This window comes from Anabas testudineus, chromosome 3 (assembly GCF_900324465.2).
Source record: "Anabas testudineus chromosome 3, fAnaTes1.2, whole genome shotgun sequence".
Lineage (NCBI taxonomy): Eukaryota > Metazoa > Chordata > Actinopteri > Anabantiformes > Anabantidae > Anabas > Anabas testudineus.
The window spans coordinates 27,047,602-27,069,503 of NC_046612.1; the positions used below are offsets into that span (position 1 = coordinate 27,047,602).

At 39.0% G+C, this 21,902-nt stretch overlaps 1 protein-coding gene across 1 annotated transcript; it reads right to left on the reverse strand.

Moving 5' to 3' along the window:
• Positions 1 to 503: 503 nt before the first annotated feature.
• Positions 504 to 20,982, reverse strand: LOC113174688 (transmembrane channel-like protein 3). Its single transcript, XM_026378777.1, is given in 23 exon segments — positions 504 to 1,509; positions 2,584 to 2,854; positions 2,947 to 2,989; positions 3,490 to 3,568; positions 3,660 to 3,785; positions 4,049 to 4,159; positions 8,672 to 8,800; positions 9,234 to 9,301; positions 9,619 to 9,747; positions 10,423 to 10,686; positions 11,408 to 11,486; positions 11,836 to 11,945; positions 12,436 to 12,583; positions 12,820 to 12,863; positions 13,025 to 13,172; positions 14,193 to 14,335; positions 14,542 to 14,595; positions 14,597 to 14,641; positions 15,443 to 15,549; positions 15,777 to 15,858; positions 18,016 to 18,091; positions 19,889 to 20,035; positions 20,861 to 20,982. Coding segments are annotated over 23 exon segments (3,531 nt in total).
• Positions 20,983 to 21,902: the final 920 nt, after the last annotated feature.

Below are 21,902 nucleotides of genomic sequence, written 5' to 3' on the forward strand. Positions count from 1 at the left end.
TGTATGAAGCGCTATGTGCTATAGTAACTGTTCTATACTAACTATGCCTATATTTTCAGGAATCCAAATAAGCTTTATATCATCACTTCGTTCACAGCGAGACGTTTATTGAGCGGCCAAGCGCTTGGTATTTTATTTTGAAAGTGAACAGCGCCTCACTCGGTCTCGTATTGTGGTGACTTCATCACCAGCTGTTTGTCCGGAGCGGAGCCTGAGAGGAGTCATCTGAAGGCTGGATCGTCACTACAGTGTTGTGATAGTGTGAGACGTGGGCTGAAATATGTAAGATGTATATATTCTATAGCTGAGGTCAAACAGTTAAGTTTTATTGTTATACACGTTGCTACAATAACCCATGTAATTAGCTCACACAGAACACAAACATGGGAGAAATAAATCACATTTATAACTATAGACTTTCTGTGCTTTAACTCCCAGGAGCATATACATTATGATCTTTTTGATGAACATTGTGAAAGAAATGCATCATTTTAGCAGAGCCATCATACATTGGAGCAGAGCAAGTCATTTGACTCTGACAAATTTAGATCCAAGTTGGTTTTGAACTTCCTTTTGGCCACCTTTCCTTGCCTCGCATCAGATTTAAAGTAGCGCTCCTTGTTGTGGATGACCTGAATGTACTGGTCTGTGCTGCTGTTCTGCTGGTCACTGCTGGACGCCAGGGAGGCCGAGTCTGACTCGGTCAGAGGCTTCTCCAGTTTCTGTCTTGTCTTTGGCTTCACGTAAGACTCCATGTGTCTGGTCCTTGCCGGGGACTGACAGTGTCTTCCTGGAGAATGGTTATGATGTCTGGTTCGCACAAAGACAGGGTCTGTTCCTCTGATGTTGGTCTTCGACCGGGAGTGTGGCTCTAAATCTCCCAAGTCCATTTCCCCTTCACCATCCTCTTCTTCCACTTCGTCTTGTGCTCCATATCTTCCTCGACCTGCATGCCTGTTTTTAGCCATTAACACGTTGCTCTCTCTATGGTCACCAATGTAGAAGTGTGCAGGCTGGTGAAGGTCAGAGAGGGATCGGGGCCGATGAGCCTTCCCCAATGACACCCTTTCCCTACCTTTTCCTTGTTCCTCCTCCTCTTCATCTTCACTCAGATGCTGCTGTGATGGGTGTGACCGGTGAGGATGCTGTAGTTGTTTGTGGCTGGTGCGGGCTGTGTAGCGTTTGATGTTGCGTGGGTACAGCTCCAGGACCTCTGTTGGCTCCTCCATGAGGTAATGGCGTGGGATCCGAGTGGCTGAACGCAGCAGCTTCTTCCTTGGCTCGTGCTCATTGACAATCACATAGCGCGTGGTGTGACCACGTCGTCCTGCATAACTCTGTGCAGCGATGATCCCAGCGGCCTCGACAGGATGGACGGAGCATACGGTCTTCCTGTACAGGGGGTCAGAGTGGATGTTGTCAGGAGAGCGACCTGGTGGGTTGTACACTATGTGGTGGTAGGACTTGGACCTGCAGGTACCACTAGTGCCACCAAGAAATGGTGCGGGCCTGTTATGAGAAAGGACAACACACAAGAATCAGTTTTTATGAACATTATTAAAATAATATTTGTATGTTAATACAGTATCATTGAATAGCGGATGGACTGGATTAAATGTCTGCTCAGGACTGTCACATGATAATCTCATCATTTTGACTAAACTGATACCGAACTAAGTGTTTTTTACCAAATGAAATGAGTGAAAACCACTGTTGCTGCATAAAAAATTGATATATCAGACCATTTTTGTACATTGGTAAGCAGAGATGAAGTGTATGTGAACAAAATAAGAACTATTCCAAAAGAATACAGGTATGGCCTTTAAAGCCAATATTCAGCAGGTGTAGATTTGAGATTTTCATGCCAAAACTAAAACAAATAAAATAAAATAAAACATTTAAAGGAACCTAAGACAGCATTATGAACCCTGTCCACTGACACCAGGTCAATACTGTTCTAATGCAAAATGTTGACCCAGTGTTTCACATCATTCCAAGTTAATGAATAACAATTCGGATTAACATTAATACAAATCTGTTAAATTAAGCTAACTGATAAAAAGTAGTAAAATAGGAGTTAAACAAGAAGTACAAAGAAACATGGATGTTAAAACTGTACTTAAGTATACTAATGTAAACAAAATTTGTTACTTTTCATTTTTATGTAGAACTTACAATCAGGCTCAGTTCAATTGAGAGATTCAGAACAGCTGACAATATAATAAACTCATATAATTAGCATCAGCTGTTAGTTAACTAAACTGCATTTTGTTGCCTTGTACTCGTACATGTGTAAAGCAATAAAGTTGAATCTTATCTAAAGACTTAGCTAAAAGTGACCTAGCTTCTTTTCTTGCCACGGAAAACTATGTAAAACAATGAAAGGGACTGAAAAAGGAAAGATTTGGAGATGATTTTTTCTGTTTTTCTTAAAAAAAAAAAATACTGTAGATGAAGACAAAAACCTTGGAACTGAATAGTAACATACAATAAATAGATAGAAATTAAGTTCTCATATACTGATGAAGGTAAAGGAAAACAGTTGTGTGTGTGTGTGTGTGTGTGTGTGTGTGTGTGTATAACCTGTTAGGTATGTGCTCCAGCCGGTGTTTGGGCAGTATGGTCACTGTTGGACTTCTGACAGATCCAGTCACACTTCTGTTCAGGTCAGCCCTAGATGCTGATTGGGCAATAGTGCGAATGCTGTTGCCACGGCGAACAGGAGACTGAAAGTTTGTGATGCTGCCGTTCCGTCTGGGAGATGGCGTGTGGATGGAGGCCTCCTGGCTTGTGATGTCACTCTCCTGCTGATCCGTCGTTTTCTCCGCCACAGCCTCTGGAGCCTGCAGTCTCGCTAAGGAAAGGTTCGATGTCACAGAGTCATCATCAATACGTCAAGTAACAATGTAACACACGCTGGAGACCTGACACAACATCAGAGAATACCTGCAGCCATCTGGAAGACTTTCTTTTTGTCCTCAGTCCGCTCCTATAAAGTTTAAAGGAATACTCCACCTTAGAAATTGCTTAGACCATTAGATACTGCATCTGGAAACTATTTTCAATCATTGTTTTTATATTTTTGGGCTTTTTTATTTTCTTAACCATGGTCTCTAGGCACAGGTAGAACCTTTGAGAATGTATCTGTCACACTATGACTGTTAATAAACCTGAGAAAATTGTGATCAAGCAAAGAAGGAATTGGAGAAGGAGTGGGAAAGGTAATAATTTTGAAACACTGTCACCAAATGATATACTTTGTCACACAGCGAGCACTATGTTTATTTTTGTAACTGCTGCTGCTCAGTTGAGATCCTGAATTCTTCTAGCTTCTAGTGCTCTGCACCCACAAAGACCTCTACCTGTCATAGACACCAAGGTTGAGACTGTGAATGCAAATGTGCCATAGCTGAGAAGCATGTAGACATCTTCAGATTCAGTCCTACAAACTATCCATGGTGAAAACAAAGTGATTCCTTATAAACTCACAGTCTGGAGCTGCATCCTCAGCTGGGTATTGGTAAATTTCAGGGATCTGGCAATGGCCTGAAGGTAGTATATCAGCATGCTGAAACACAGGTGCAGTTCTTAAGTCCACTGTGTGTTGATTTGTAGTTGTGTGTATGTGTGTGTGTGTGTGTGTGTATGTGTGGTCTTACAAAAGCAGCAGAAGTGCTGGCAGCACCACCACAGGGCTGGTGACGTAGCTCATCACTTTACTGAACCACAGGGGGAAGTCACTGGCCACTGTCTCAGAGATGATGTCATAAATCTTCTCTTGTCCACTGAAATACACACTTTTATATTCAGTGTATATTTATATTAACATTCAAGCATCAGGTGAGAAACAGCTTCTCTAACACTGCCTTTAACGGTCAGGCTTTTCCAGTAGCTACTGGAAGAAAAAAGGCCAGAAACAAGTCTAGTCATTCTCACTGTGGAGAATAAAAGCGTATTGGACCAAAACAGATGATATGAAATTGATAACATTCACGTCAAAGTTTCCTCTAAAAGCACAACTTTTATTACTCTCTAAATTAGATGTTACCTGAATGGTCCACAATGCTGTGACGGTCTGTATCTCACTATGGCAAAGATGGTGGGCAGCATACACAGGAACAGCATAAACAGCAGCATGGCCAGATAGAAGTTGTTTGACCTAGGAAAATGTAATTACAGAAAGAAATAATTTGTCACTGCTCAATTGTCTTTTTACTAGATTCACTGAACTTCTTCACTAACCTTCGTAGCCTGGTATCTCTAAAAAACATGAATGAATCGCTATGTTTTTATACTGTAGTTATGTTGTTTATACGATATTTAGCACGCATATACAGTTTCCATTTTCAAAGATATGTATGCAGTATGTACTTTCCATCTTGTTAGGTGCTGACTGCATTTCACTGCAAGCAGACAATAGAGTTGAATCCAATCTAATCTAATAAAGAGGTGAGTTACACAGATGTTACTGCTGCTGTTCTGTTAGATCTACTGAAGCAATCTAGTGAAATAGGTTTACGACCTAACAAGAAAGGGCAAATACAATTTAGAGTTCAAAAAAACAAAAGGTTTTTAGAGACACTGTAAACCAAAGTACAGCTTACTGCATTCTGATCACTGCAGTGCAACCGCTATTGTTCTTTGAGAAATTCACAATACACAATACTTTTTTAAAGTAAGATCATGTCAAAAGACAGTTAGGACATTTGTCCTGAGCAGAACTGCATGAGTTAATTTTATATCAGCATCCAGTTGATTTTACATAATTCATATTTAATTGAATAATTTGAGCAACCTATTGTTAATGAAAAACTAAGATCATTTAAGTACAGTGGAGTTTTTTGAGATTTATATTTCTGGAGCTCAGCTCAGCATTGCACATGCACAATAGTGTTTCACAGAAGGAATTTCCAGAAACTGGAGCATGCTGGAAAATTGTGGGATGGGGTGAAAAGTCATTAAAAATGAATGAATTTCAGTTAGTGATCTACAGTTGGATTGTTCAGGTCATATTTAAGTTTTATACCCACTGCAAATATAACAGCATGGAAGATTGGACCTGCATCAGCACAACCCAATGAATTACATAGTATTAAACAGTAAAATTCAAACTACAAATCTTATTTCAAAGCACATAATAAACACTCAGGGCATCTCCCAATCACATATAAAATACCCACCTTGATGAAGTCCTATTAGTGCATGTTTTCCATCAGATGATGGCACAATTCATCATTAACACACTTATATATAAATATATTATCTATATATATATATATCTATATATATATATATTATATATATCTATATATCTATATATCTCTATATATATATATATATATATATATATATATATATATATATATATATATATATATATATATATATATATATATATATATATATATATATAGATTGTGATTTAATTAACCCTCCTGTCGTGTTTACTTCCCACCCCTTACTTTAGTGTTCCCGGTCAAAATTGACCTGTCTGTTTTAACTGCTCTTAAATTAGCACAAAAAACATTTTTCACCACCAAATCTTTATTCAACATTCTTTAGTTGTGAACAATGTCTCAAAGTAGTGTGTAACATGAATTTATAGGATAAGACATAAAGTGACTGCAGTGAAAAGACAAGTAGGCACCGAAAATGTATTACAAAATGAACATGTAATGTAAAAAATGAAAACCAAACACCAAACTCAACATGAAGTATATTCCAGGCATAGCTGCTCCTGGCGACACATGCTGCCCAAATCTTTATTCCATATTTTCCTGGTTTGCTTGGAATGTACACCTTGAAGGAACAGCAACCTCAAAAAGGAACCAGGCGCTCATCAACTGTCACCTCAGGGACTGGATTGTACAGTACAGTGGTAGGCGCTCCACCCACCTGTCCCAAATGTTCATGATGGCAGCAAGTTTGTCATTTCACCAGCGGACGGGTCCTGTATCTCTGTTATCAAATCGAATAATTCTTGATAGGACATAAAACTGTAAAGACATAGTTGCTCGGAATATAGGGCTGCCAGACTCTGCATCCCACAGACTTTTTGTAGCCTCATTGTTTGAGCGATATACTCCTGCTAAAATCAACAGACCTATGTAGGCTTGGAGGTCTACCAGGTCCATTTCCCTCCAGGTGTCCCCAAACACACACTTCCCCTCCAGGTTTGTCATCTCCAGTATAATTCCCGCAATGAACTCTGGTAAAAAGAGTTGGAAGTCGTCATACACACAAGATGTCTCATACCGTGTTGGCCCTGGCATCATCTTTATGATGTTTTCCACTCTGGCTCTACTTCCTTTGTCCTGGGAGGATGAAGACCAGAGCAAGTGTCCACTCCTGGACTGGAATGTCTCCTCAGGTGCCTGTTCTTCAGAGGCCTCTCGCTCTCCATCTGTTGACTGGTCAGTTTCCTCAAAGTCTGGATCAAAATCTGTGTTGTCTTGAATTTCTGAGACATCCTCCTCTATCTCTGGTTCAGTTTCAGTGCCCTCTTCATCATGTCCAAAACCTGGACCAGAACCTCTTCGACAGAGAACCGCTTGGTCAGTCGTCTACTCATTGTGCTCAGAGTAAAAGGAGTGCAAAGCAAACATCAAGCTATATATATGGGTCTGTGTGAAGACATTGATTAGTCTGGAAGGTGTGGTTCACGTGGAGGATAGGCACAAAAGCGTGAGAAAGAGATGGGTTCACATAACAGACACCTGTCTACTCTGTGTGAAGATATGATATATTCAGCATCATCAGGAAGTTGGTTCACGTGGGAGGATCGGCACATAAGAGCAGGAAAGAGATGTGTACCCGCAAAAGACACTGTTCAGTCTGAAATGTGTGCGTGAGTGAGTGAGTGAGCGATTTAGTTGGGGCGGTGTGTTTAGGGATGTTTTCTGTCTGATGGATGAATATAGTCATTCATTCATATACCCATTCATTTCCTATAGCGGTCACTTTTGACAGATGTAAAACACAATATTTATGAGTGTTTTAAGTTGTAAATAGATCAGATTTGACCCAAACATGACAGGAAGGCTAAGCAAATTTATTGGGCTCAAATTGTGAAAGAGTGGTTCAGGGAGCATGACACATCATTTTCACACATGGATTGGCCTCCACAGAGTCCAGACCTTAAACCCATTGAGAATCTTAGGGATGTGTTGGAGAAGACTTTACGCGGACGTCCATCTCTCCTATCATCAATACAAGATCTTGGCAAAAAAGGAATGCAACTCTAGGACGGGAATATATGTTGTCATATTGCATAAGTTTATTGAAACGATGCCATGGTGAAAGGTGGCTCAACAATATCTTATAGTGTGTGTGACTTTTTTTTTTTTTTTTTGAATGGGCAGTGTATTTGATACCACAAACACTGGATTACTTTAATGATGCTGAAACAAAATCTATATTATGACCAACAGAATTACAGTCAGTGTTCCACACATTCAGATGTGTCAGCACTCCACAGTTATGTGTAGAGGGCATAAAAGGGCTTTTTTTTATTATCAGCATTGTGTCAGTATCAGTCTTTCTGCTGCATTTAACTGCATTTAATGGCTCACATGAAATGTTCTCTGTCTCTCTCTCTCTCTCTCTCTCTCTCTCTCTCTCTGTCTGTCTGTGTGTGTGTGTGGCTGCATAGATTTCCCACCATGTCTGGGAGTGACTGATAAAGACTAAAACAGGCAATAAAAGCCTTGTTACATAAATCAGATGAGTCTCTGTGCTTTAGGCCTGTGTTTATCTGTGCACTTTAATTCTGAAATTCTGAGTTAAAAGGCTTCTATAAACCCCTTCCTGTGTCCGCCTTTTGAATTATTACAAGTATATTATTTACAAAATCACAGAAGAGTCATTATAATTTTGAAAATAAATTTGAAAGTAATAAGATAATGTAGCTGGTGATACGTTTCATAAGATATAATTTCCTAAATTACAGATGTCAATGCTGTTAACATGTGTTCAGACTTGTCTCGCGTTTATGATCATAAGGGGGCAGTATTGGGAATAATAAAAAAAAAAAAGCACAATTTGAAGCACCAAGGGTTCCGGGGTCAGTGTCGTGTCTAAGGACACCTTAATAAGTAGCTAGGAGAGACCGGGAGTTGCACCACTAACCCTGGGGTACTGCTGCCCCCTTTACTCATTACTAGTTATGGTAGTTTACTCTGTGTTGTGTTTAAACTCCTGGCTACTAGATGGCAGTGTTGAACAAGTTTTTTCATCCATATGGTTGAGTGTTCTTTACACCATGGCAGGCCTCCTTAATTAGATAACATACTCAGTTCTATCATTTTTGAAAAAAAAAAAAAACAAAAAAACAGATAAGAGAAACAGATAAGACAGAACTTATAGATATTTTTTTTTTACATTTGACTCCTGCCCCTGAGTAGCACTCTGCACATCCCTGCACAGGCCTTATCTTACTAATTCAACAAATATTATGTGAAATTAATAGGATTAACTAATCAGTTATTGCATTTTAAACCTATTCCTGATTTCTGATACTATTTCAGACTACATGTCAGTGTTACAGCATCAGCAAGTATGATTACTTGGGGAAAAAATAAAAAGCAAAAACAACTTGCAACCCAACACATTACATTACATTACATTCAGTTCAGTGTGTTTGTGTGTGTGTGTGTGTGTTTGTGTGTTGTACCTGGAGGCTCGGAACACTTGCTGATGGGGAACATTACAGGTGAGGACGGCCCAGCTTCTCAGATACATCAGACCAATCAACTTCAGCACATTGAAAGCAGGAAGACAGGGAGAGAAAAATGCTCCCATCCTGAAAGAATGAGACACAGGTTAGCACCTCTCTCTCTCTCTCTCTCTCTCTCTCTCTCTCTCTCTCTCTCTCACACACACACACACACACACACACACACACACACACACACAGCCACTGGGGTCACATCCCATATAAAACACATAATAGCCTGTGGCTCACGGTTTCACTTCATTACGTTCATTGGTAAAAGGTGACACTTTTGAAATGAGCTGAGGAAATACAGTTGAGAGTGTAATAGAGAGATTATAGAGGGCAGCAGTCCTTTAAACAGGGCTTTGGGGGCGATGAGCACAAGTCAGGCCATTAACTGTGAATTAGATTCTTTTGTTATACACACACTGACAAGAAAGTGCTGACATAGTGGAATCAAAGATATCCTCAAAATGTCATTACATCAGGTATTTTAGACATTGTGTCAGGTCAGACTTACCAGATCATTCCTTGGTTATAAATCAAATGTAAGACATTCTCTGCTATTTTGAATTCTCCATATTCAGGCTGAGAAAAAAATAAAACAAGAACAAGTAGATTTTTTAAATGGCCATGTGGCCCAGTGAGTCTTAGGATTTTCTCTCTATGTATCTGTAAACATCATGTAATAATAAGATATTGAAACAAGCAAATACAGAACAATCTGTATGTGTCATTAATTCATTACTGTGGAGAAAATAAGCAGTATATGTTTAAAAAATGCATTTGTAATTAAATAATCATTGCAAAAAAATAAAAAACTTCTGTATGTAACATAATATATGCACAACTAGATAATAGATAGTGTGGATAAACATACATAACATACATAACAAGTGACTTACAAACTTGCTCTCTAAATCCCAGCAGCAGCAGTCACTGAGGTAGCGAACCACTAAACCTCTGATGAAGTCAATGAGCAGGATGCTGGCCACCGTAAAAATCATATCAATGATAGAGAGCTTCAACATCTCCTGGAGAAAAAACATCAACAAACACATGGATACCTTATGTGAAATACTGTTTATTTAACGATACACCAAACTCTGCACTGGCCTAAGACATATGGACGAGTACGTGTGAAAAGAGTCTTCAATAATCACCTTGTAGTTATAGAGAGAGCAATAATGCTAAATGGGGTGTATCAACAGAGACAGTCTTTATGTCTATATCTGTATTTTTAACTGGTGGACTGGTGGAGGATTGTCCCCTTTCCATTAGCAGCTACTTGATAGACTACTTGCAGGAGGAATTTGATCCATCATCATTATCTGATGAAAATTTGTCCAATACTGAAGTTGTGTTGCTAACGTTGTGCTAATACTTGTGTTGTGGATTCTGAATGATATATGCTGTATATTTTGTCCCTGTATTCAATATTTACCTTTTTTTCATTTTATTTAATCAATCATATAATCATATATCATATAACCAATCTTCAAGAACAATTTCAATCAATCTGGTGTTTTTACATCATTCTGCTCATACTAGATGTTATATAGTTTTTTTTTTTCAAGACAGCCTTAGCACACTGGCCTAATGTCTGAATCTAAATCATTCCAGTCTCAGAGATGGTCCCTAATCTGAGGCACATTTGAATGGTATAAAAATAATGCCCCCTTATAAGTGTAGCAGTGAGAAGAGAGAACCTGCCCAACGTAGGTCTCCCAGCATTGGTCCTGCTGAGAGCGGGTGTTCTTCTCGAACAGAGCCGTCTGGTTGGAAACAAACGACGAGCTGCTTCTGCTGCTGTTGGAAATATCCAGCACTGCGGCAATAGGTGCTATGGTGCTGTTGTGATGCTCAGAGACAGAGATCTCAGATACCAAGGTGGATAGGCTGTCTACCTCAGGCTGAGAGATGGTGGCCAGGAAGGAGCTGGTGTCAGACCAGTTACCCGAACTCAGTGGGACCTGGATGACAGTAGTGGGTCAATTCAATTCAATTCACCAGCTATGTGCTATACTATTCTTATACTATACTATCAACTAATTATGCAATAGCCACCTTTTGATGCAAATAAATAGTTTAGATGAGACTGAAATCACTTCATATATAGCAATAGGTGTCCTGTGATTCATGTAGGCTCAAATAGTTTAAACAGGGTGATTGAGATCTGTTGAGAAAAGTGGGATTTAGCAGTAAAAACAACCACTGCACAACAGAACCAAACTGGACATTTTTCTGGGAAACAATTAATGAAAACAGGTAACATTAGTTAACTAGCCTAATCTATTAATGTCAGTATCTCAGTATCCTGCAACCATTGCTGCTAAGTGTTAAAAAAGATAAGCTTAATTTCACCACTACTACTAGTTCACAGTTTATGGAACTATTTAAAGCCTCCATGGCTGGCAGTCTTGAAAAAAAAGAATGAAAAGAAATTACATTACATTGCATTACATTAAATTATAGAGAAACATATAAAGAGAATCCATTCAGATTCTCTTTATATGTTTCCTTTACCATCTAACATGAATTGCATGACTAAAGGCTCAGTTCACTTATATTACCACATTTGCCACATTGAAGCAAGTTTTTGCACGTTATACCAAAAACAGTTCTAAAAATTCTTTCTAGTGAGGCCTGACAACTATGGCTGTAAGCTGATTTCTTTTTCCTTTCCATACTCACTGCAGAGCTCATACTGTTGACTTTATCAAGGAGGGCAATGATGAGGCTGTAGAGATTGCCAAGGTATAGTACAAGTACTCTGTAAACACATAAGCATACACACAGACTCTGTTATGTGCAGTTAGACATACAGTATTATGTACAATATACTGTTCGTCTTTATAAAAGAAAAGCAGATTTTATATCATCAAACTGATTAGAAATACACTGTAGACAGTGATAATATTAGAAATGACTATTGTAGTTGGAAACATCTGTTTTCTAATATAATATCTACACAGATAAAAACAGTACCATGAGTAAACATAGTGCATTTGCTAATGTATCAATTTACAATTTCTGTTGGCACAAGCTGAAAACTTGTATGTGACCCCAAACTTTTGTGTGAATAATACTGTTAAACGCAGCAGTTGTTAGAGACAGATCACCTGGCCAGCTGGAATCGCAGTGAGGTCCGTGGGTGGTACATCTCCAGTTGAGCCACCAGCTCGAAAGCAGATGGAGCAATCATAGTGATGAGCGAAACCACCACACTCACCTGCGGGAAAAAAAGACATGAAACTGGTCCCAAGTGTTAGCTTCAGAGACCAAAACCACAACATGAACGTCCAAACTGCTATATTGAGGTTCTGGAAGATGGAACTCAGACAACCTCCAGCCCTCCAATATAGAATAACAAAATTAAAACATTTCTTGTTTCACAATTAACACTATCTAATAAAAATTACAAATCACAATGGTATCACAATCATGTGACTAATGTGGTCCAATCAGATGATCCCTGGTTAAATGCTAGGCTATTCACTATAATTTGTTGCATAACACGGAACCAGTTGTGGAATCATCAGGTTGAGAGAACAGCAGCCCCTCTGTACTGAATGTAATGATGAACTGCCAATGACAGCTTCTTCCACTGACTCAGTCTCAGGTCTCCACTGTCATTGATTCCCTGGATAGTGTATTGTATGTTGGATAATCTAATCAAACTAATGACGATGAGGATGATGATGTCTGCTCTGCTCTGCTACCTCATTCTTTTCCCACAGCGTCAGCTCCGGCTTCTCCTGCTCCAGTTTCTGAGAACGGTCCACTACAAAGTAGATGATGTAGATGCTGCCAGCCAGAGACAGCAGCACCAGGATGTTGGCCAAGATGCGAAGACTGATCAGAACTGCCCTGAAGACACACAGAAACACACTGATCAGAAGGAGAGCACATCTTGAAAAACATGCAAGACACTCTTTATGAACAAGTGTGGAGGTGACATCTAACTGGGGCAGCTTCTATAACCTATGGCAGGATACATACCACTCTGTATAAACTGTAGAGATTCCACATGCTGTGTGACATAAATAAGCTGGATTAACACTGTTTAATTTTTTCAGCTCACATGCAGAGAAAACTACACCTACAAACTGGTATCCTTCTTCTTTTCCTGCTCCTCAACAATGGCTTCCTGTGCAGAAAGACACGTGTTTAAGGGAAAACACAGCCACTCACTGATTTGAAGCAATACTTTCATACAGAAATGGAGGTTCACTAATGCCATACTGAATGTACAGTGTGTGAGACTATGTATGCACTAGCTGGGATTATGTGTCCATGTGCATGTCTAACCCTGATGTTATTGACGATTGCAGCTCCTTTGCTCTCTGCCGCTTCTGGGTTTCCTATCAGGTAATCCCAGGCACAGAACACCCTCCAGCAAAATGTGAAGTTCTCATCAGAAGCACTAGCCAGGCTCAGGCGAGAGTTTTTGGCCATTCTGCAGGATGATTATTCAGAATATCTGAATACCATTGACAAAACTATATACTATATTATCATTTACATACATTTTAAGGATGGTGATCTAAGTCAGGCAGTCAGTTAATGAGTTGAACAGCCCGACACTTTGGTTCAGAGAGATTCACAACATATCCTGGCCGGTATGCATTTGTGCAGATTTATGATCCCTAGCTTCTAAGAGATTTTTTAACCTTAATATATGATTTACAGTAAATGTCATGACTTTTTATGTTTTCATTCATGCTTTTATTTCAACTTGCTCTCTCACCACCTGGTCATCTGTTTTGTTGCAGACATTTGGGTTTAAGATCAAGATCATATGGAATGTTTGGGGGTTTTCTTCTTTGGCCTGTTTCTGTCATTGTGTTGTTTTTTTGACCAACCCATTCTGAGCTCAGTACACTAGTTTTCTCACTTTTTTTAAATCTTAAACTGAAATGTCCTTAGATTACAGCAGAAAAAAAAAGGTTGGCTTTGTTGTTGTAGAAATGTCTTACGGATTTTAAATGACCATTAACTGCCTCGCGACAAAATGATTTATGTACATTTACTATTTATTTATTTGTTTTTAGCTATGTGTGTGCACTTTTGTGTACTTATGTGAGAAGCAGTGTAAAAACACTTTGAGTGCCAGTTACGAAGAAAAGTGGTACGTGAGTGCAGACCATTTGACTAATAAACAATATCTTTCTATCTCTCTTTGGGTCTCCATCCTGTCAAAAGTCAGAAAAGTTAAGATGACTTTCTATTGGTCAACAACACAAATTTGCCAAAACTGAACTCTAGCAATTAATTGAAAATACCTTAAGTTGACAACAATTAACAATTTTACAAAAAAAACTATTTACTTAATTAATTTTAATAAACAATTTTATCAATTGAATCTTTTTTGTTCCACTGCCAGAAATCACTTTAGCTTCAAGAATAAGGCTTCATCATAGTAATAGTGAAGTAAAATACATTAGGATAAGTTAAGATAACAGAGAACAATACTTACTTTCTCAAGAGAATGATGAAACTGTAGGCAAAGACCGCCATTCCAACCAAGAAGTAAGCAAGGGGCAACCGGTACCCAGCACTGCCAATTTTCCTCACACTCCCATAGTAGCCATAGAATAACACAGAGTACTGTAGGTAACCCTGTGGAGGTCAAATACACACACAAGTTCACAACAAACACAAATACATGACATGGCTAAAGTATATGACTCTAAATCTGAACATGTCACTTGTGGAAGGCGAGGGAGTAGAGGTCAAGGAGGCAATAAAGTAAAGTAATGTTAATGGTCCATTGTATCTGTAAGTAATGCTCTATTGACAGAACAGTAAAAGGAAAGGAGACTTGCCCCAAGAGACCAGATGGTGTCCAGGTCCTGGGCTGAAGCCAGGTGCTCCTTGGGGAATAGTTTTACTCCGTGTCGTTCCAAATGGAGCTCCAGCCAGCAGCTAATACACAAACACAGACCAATTCAGTGTGTGGCAATTAAATACACCAAAGAACTATCACGTACCGCACATATACAGGGAAGAAAACTGAGACAGAGAGCCTTGTTGTAGCAAATCATAGTCTATCTAGTGTTAGCCTAAAAAGGAGGCAAACTTGGGAAATAAAAGGTAATAATTGGGGTGGACTAACCCTACATTCCAATCTTGTTCACACAAGTCCAGCATAAAACACACGAAACAGAAATATGACACAACGTCCATGATGTTTGATGTAGGATCCTATTATTCACTAAGCAGAGTTGAGATAACAGAGGGATGTATGAGCGCGACAGTGGCAGGTTAGTCCCAACAAATGATGTAAGGAATGAGAGATGTAAAAGAAATAAATGAAGGAATAAGATTAGGCATTGGAAATGATAAGTCATGTCTGGGGAAATTGCTTGTGTCTGTGTGTCAGTGACAAACAGTAAATCCTGCCTATGGTTTGTACTTTAACTGCTCGAGCTAAGGCTGCTGGAAAATCACCAGGCTACAAACAGTGACCTTTTTTTTAATAAGCACAACAGAATCCAGAGCAATGTAGTTTGTTTTTGTAATCAACATGTTTTTCATCTAAGAGACACATCTTCAATATGTGTATCTGTATGGATATGATTAATGATGAGATTTCTACCAATAATCACTGCACACAGTCTCTAAATCATGAACATGCCAACAATTTACAAATTATTCAAAAATTATTATCATTTTATGTGAGTCAGTACTGTATGTTATATATTATACAATGTGTGATTTGCTGACCTCTGGTAGGACGATGAAAGCTCCAGTCATGATGGTGAGAACAATGTTGATCCCAAACAACCAGCGCAGAAAGATGAAGTAGGAGGCCACGCCTGACCCAAAGTGACCTCATCAATACAGAGAACAGCATCTGAGTGAGACTGACAAACAGTGGTGTAGTGGTACACAGGCAATGATTTAGCTTCTGTTTCTGTCCTCTGAAAGCACCATATGCATACCACTATACAAAACATGTACATCTGAGAGTCGCAGGGTTCCTCCACTACATCCCTACATATGACAATACTACACAGCAGTACTTTGATCACTTGTGTAGAACATGCATGTTACTCACTTTCGATTTTCTTGATTCTCATTTCCCAGGGAACGAAAATAACCACAATGTTGTAAAGCAGACGAGAAAGTTTTTTCAGCAGCTTCAAGAGGAGAAAATCAGACACACACACATTAACACTGGACAGCAGTCATCATCATTTGATCTGCATCTCAAGCTGGAATTACTGAATAGTAGAGTATTTAGTATGGCTCTTCAAAATGCTTTATCCACAATAAAAATCACATTGCTGATTATATCCAGTTTATTATAATGATTAGAATGTATTTATTTGTGGAGCACTTCTCCTACATTACCATTCAAAAGTTTGGGCTCACTTAGTTTTTGAAAGAAAAGTAGATGATAACATCCATCCATCCATCCATCCATCCATTTTCTTAACCACTTGTCCTGTTAAGGAGGCTGGAGCCTATCCCAGCTGTCACTCTGGAAAGTTCTGATAGCATCCAATTAATGAGAAATACCTTGTAGATATTATTAATATTGTAAATGAGTATTGCAGCTGGAAGCAGCTGCTTTTTGAAATGGAATATTTATATAGTCATACAGAAGAAAATCATCAGCAAACATTAGTCATGTGTTCCAGTTGTTATGTTTGTGTTTAATGCAGGTTTTCTGTTTAAGAGGCTGACTGACTATTACGATCCCCCTTCTACTGAAGACACAGCTGGAAAGCTGCATATTTTTATAACAACTGCATTTCTAAGAGATGCCAAGCTTTTGAATGGTTGTGTGACAGCAGGATGACATCCTTAATCAGTGCCTTTTCAAATACAAACCTTTGTATATACAGTACAGTAAACAAATGGTTTCTGTTTTTCTACTGCACAGTGGCTGTTAGGGTATATTACAAATTATGTCTATCTTTACACCCTTGGTGTTGTTTAATCAAACAGCCACATGGTTAAGGTTAGGCACACAAGGTTATGGTTATAGTTAAACTAATAAACACTGTTCTGTCATTTTGCTTTTGTCATGTAACTGTAAATCAGTCATAGGTGTTTCAAGTATCTGTGCTGCATTTGGTCCAAAATCGTGTAAACTAGTTTAATTTTATGTTATTATAATGCAATATTGCAATTCAAATACAAGTTTCATATAATTTGCTCAGAATGTAATTTTGTTGCAAATATAGTGCAAAAGGACTGTAGAGCTTTTCAAACTTTATGATGTGTTGAAAGATCCAATCAGAACCGAGATGATGATCGTTAATCAAGGTAAGGTCAAATGGACCAGTGATTCTGATTTTCAATTAAGTGGGAGCCAAACTATAGAATTGCTAATTCATCATCAGACAGCTCACTAAAAGTCCATTTATTCTAATGGGGCCTGAGGAGCCTGAACATTTTAATTAAACTCAGCTATAACAACACACTATAAATTCAGTCATGCTGCTACGCTACAGCTGCATAGCTGTCTTCCACTCTGCCGGTCTTGCTGTCTGTACATGTGTGTATGCAATACACAGAGACATAAATCTGCAGTACCGTTTGTGTACATGCAGCCAACAGGAGAAGAAATGCTTTATGAGAATCAGAAGGCAGCAGTTTATATAAAAGAAATCCAAACTTTTTTTTTTTTTTTTTTATCAGTCTGGCTCTGATCAAGATACTGCAGTGCAGTGAAATGACACAAAGAAGCTCCACTCGGCACACATTCAAGAGAGAATAAATGGAGTTGTGGTTAGATCGTACAGTATAGAGCACACGTATCACTATAGTGGCCCACAGTGATAGAATGGAGGAAAGGAGAATTCCACTCAGCCAAAGCAAAACCAGTCATCCATCCATCAGCTACTTTTATAACATTTATCCAGTTAGGAATCGTGGGTGTTGGGCAAAAGGCAGTGTGCACCATGGACCGGTCGCTAGTCTATCACAGGGCTGTCACAAAGAGATAGACCATTCATGGACAATTTAGAGTCACCAATTGACCTAACAGCACATCTTTGGATTGTGGGAGGAAACCCATGCAGACATGAGGAGAACATGCAGACTCCACTGGTGGGTTTGAACTCTGGATCTAGCTGTGTTAAGTCGAGTTAAAGTCATTTTTGTGACCATGATTGCTCTGTTTTGATTCTACCTTTGAAACATTGCTAATAAAGACGGGTCTTTCTACTCCACAATCTGCCTGGCTGGCTGTTTGATACTTCATTTCATGTTGTACCTTTACAGGGTTTGACCACTAGGCTCAACAGATCTAAACAACTCAGTATAAATGACTGGAGTGTCCGTACATCAGCTCCTGCAGTCTGGTAACCTCTGGTTCTGGTCAGTCGACCCTCATACTTGAGAACAATCTCTCTGGCCTGCCTGGAAAATAAACACAGACAGGTGGACGCTTACTATGTATGTACGTATGTGCCACTGAAATTCACTATAAATACACCAATTGTAGACAGAGACAGAAGCTGTTGCACAGTTGTTGAAACAACCTTGTTTCCTGGAAATTACATTCATAGGAGAAAACGCAATTTGAAATTAAAAACAATTATGACTTCCACAGCATGTGGAAAGAATGTGGTCCAGTTTCATACAGAAAGTGAGCAAAGTGGCTTCAGACAAAAACCCTTCAACAAAGGCTCTGTTTTCTTATATGAAAGTGTTTCCTTAGTGACTTTGGCATATTTTCATTACGATGAATGCTATGGCCTTAACATATTCTAGAACCAGCACTATTACTCTGATTCTTCTAAAAGCAGTTACAACAGACTGGTCCCACTAAATGGCCTAAAGTAATTCTGTATTATACCTCTACAGTCCATAAGATAGTGAAATCAGCTTACTGTGGATAATTCAGAAGGCTATGAGCCATGCATTAATCAATAAAGACTCCAAATGTGCACGTTACACACGCTTCACCCACGGAAACCAACAGTAGCTTTTACAAACTTTGGATTACACATGCCTTTATTTTATAATAACAACAGTAAAAATCCCTGATTTGTGATGTGAAATATGAGCTGTTATTACAGTGGCAGTAATCACAGACATTCAGCCTGAGATTAAAGTGGGTGTAAAAGCGCAGACTTGCATCCCATGCCTGATTGTGGTAATAAAACCTGTGCGGTAATAACAAACTGCCAATATAAAACCTATCCATGGCACATACTCAGCACATCTAGTCCTGCTCTCTCTGGCTCAGCCTGTGCTCTAAACTCTAATTACAGAACATTCAGTATTAAAACACAGTCTTTCCAGTACCTATAACATCAACTTATAGGGACAACCTTCTTCACTGTATGGACTCCCATAGTTTATCTTACGTTTGGACATCTGCGCATGGTCATTGGAGGGAACGAAGACCAAATATGGTTAAAAGTCATGTAGCTGAAAAATCAAAGCATATTTGATATTTACATGTCTTTCCAGTAAATGCCTAATTGTGATCTAAATCAGTATGACTGGAGTAGTGCTGTGTCTTATTTTGAATATAATGAAGGTTTAACTTCTACTAAAACATGAAGCAACAGCTAGAACTAACCCTGCACCTGGAGAAGCAAAATAAATGTGGGTAATCTTACTTGAATACTAATTATACAACCTGAGGTTCCGTACTTTGCTCTGTTAGCTGGTTGCTAAAATAATAAATATATGAAATTATATAGAGAGATAAAAATACAAAAGACAGTCTGATGTCCAGTCAAACAAAGGAACAAGGAATGTGTCTGTGAGACCTCTGTTAGATCAGACATGCTTTGTTTTGCTTCTGCTTTTTGCTGAAGTTCAATAAACAAAAAAGGTCAATAAAATATAGTGTGACATGATTCAATTATTTGACTGAGCATTTCTGGTTTGTGTAATCTAGAAGAGTATTTACTCATCAATGAGGAAATAGGGGTTTAAGCAGGACAGCTGTGTGATTTTCAAAGTACAAATAAATATGCTAATGTAAAATCTGATACTATTTATAAATCAAAAACTGTCCCAAAGGATGAGATCTTTCAAACAAAAGGTTCCACAAGGACGTGAAACAGAGTGAGAAGACATAATTTTTTATAGGAGTCGGAATTGGCCAAAAAATCAATCAATCCATTCAAAAGGGTATGTGATGAACCAACTTTCCTCTGTGTGTAACTGAAGTAAAAGAAGAGTAAGAGAAAGGGCTACTTTAGAACTTTGAGCTTGCGTCTCATCGGCCAGGGTCTGGTCCGAATGTTTGCAATGATCTCCTTCTGGTACTGAATGTTCTGGAACATTTCCTCTGGGTCATTGCTGTCCACCCGCTCATCCTCTTTATCTTCATCATCTGAGGAGCTGCAGGGTGAAAACAAAGGCAATCACAAAAGGGGCTCGCTCAATAGAAGAGAGGAAAAAATATAAGAGAGGCATCACAGGCGCTGTATGAAGATGATTTGTAAGTGCGGAGGCTCTTATAATAAACTAGACTAGATAAAACAGTATTAGGCTACTGTTGTCAATGATGGGTTTTTTCAGACATACTTAACACACTAAATTGATTTAGTACATTTGCTCATGACAGCTATATACTGGTTTACAACTTTACACAACGTCTTTTCATTTACAAAAGAGACAAACCAATGACAACATGTGCATTTAGAGAAAAATAAAAATGACATAGGACCAACATAAATGCTAGAAGAAAAAAAAAACACTCTTTTACTTTAAATGAGGTTGACCAGTTAGCATGTCATGCAACAGTCAATGTCACTTTAAATAAAGTGTACATGTTTCAACTAGAGTGAGAGAAACATAGATTTCACCATTAAACTCGGAGAAGCATTTCCACATCATAGCATGTTTACATCTTTATCACCAAGTTAATATCCAAACAAAAGGTTAACAGAGTGATTCAGATTATTCTCAATTTAAGCCTATATTAAGGTTAAAGCTCACTGTTCACAAAGTCATAGTCTTTGAAGCACTAATGAGTTAAGATTAAATGTTTAAACAGAACACAGGAGAGTCTTTGTAGTTTTCTGCTGATTAGATTTAGCAAATGACTAAGTGTATAACCTACACTACAGAATGTCATTTAAGACTAAGACGGATGGTCACAAAGAGTGAGATGCATAGAGAGTGAAATAACAAAAGTAAAACTGATGAGGCAGGCAGACTTACCCCTGCTGGTGGTCCTGGTAGGCTGAATAAATCCTCCTTGAGTTTTTCCTGATGCTCTTGTGTCTCCTGGCTGCAGTCAGAGACCTGCTGCTGCTGACCAAAGGCTCTGACACCGTGCTCATGCTTGTCTCTGCTCAGAATGTGTGTAGGTCATTGTGTGAGCAGTGAGCTGACTGGACTGGAGTAAATGCTGATCTGGAGCCCCCCTGTAACATCACACACAGTACAGTAGTACAGACTGAAGCCTACTCATCAGTCCAATCACAGCCCAATTGACTGTTTAAAGGGACAGCACTAAACACACCAGACAGATTCTGTTCAGTTTTCATTTGGACACATTCTTTATATATATTCACTAATACACAAATATACATCAAATCATTAACTTAAACTGTGTGTAACAGTATATTAATACAGTATGTATTACAGGAAAATAACAAAATTATCTTGGATAAACAAAAACAGATTTGACAACTTTAGACTTAAAACCTTTTATTGTGTTAAAGATTATGGTGATGATGTAGCCTATCCAAGCGGTCACTGGACGAGAGGCAAGTTGCACCCAGGACAGATCAGCGGTACTTATACGTTATATGTTCCTTGCTCAGATGGCTGCAACAAAAGCACATCATAAACAGGTCCAACATCAGCGGGACCTGTATCAGTTCCTTTGTGCAAGGAGGAACAGGATGAGAACTGCCAGAGCCCCACAAAATGACCTCCCGCACACCACTAGTGTGAATGTCCCTGACCAAACAATCAGAAACAGACGTCATGAGGGTGGCCTGAGGTGATTGGCATTCACCACAGAAGACCAGATTTGGCAATCTGTGCTTTTCACAGATGAGAGCAGGTTCACCTTGAGCACAGGGGTGGCTGTGGCTCAATAGGTAGAGCAGTTCACTGCCAATCACAGGATTGGTGGTTCGATTCCCGGCTGCCACGTAACATGCCAAAGTGTCCTTGGGCAAGACACCGAACCCCTAGTTGACCCCGGTGAGTCAGGTCAGCTGCATAGCAGCTCTGCCATCGGTGTGTGAAT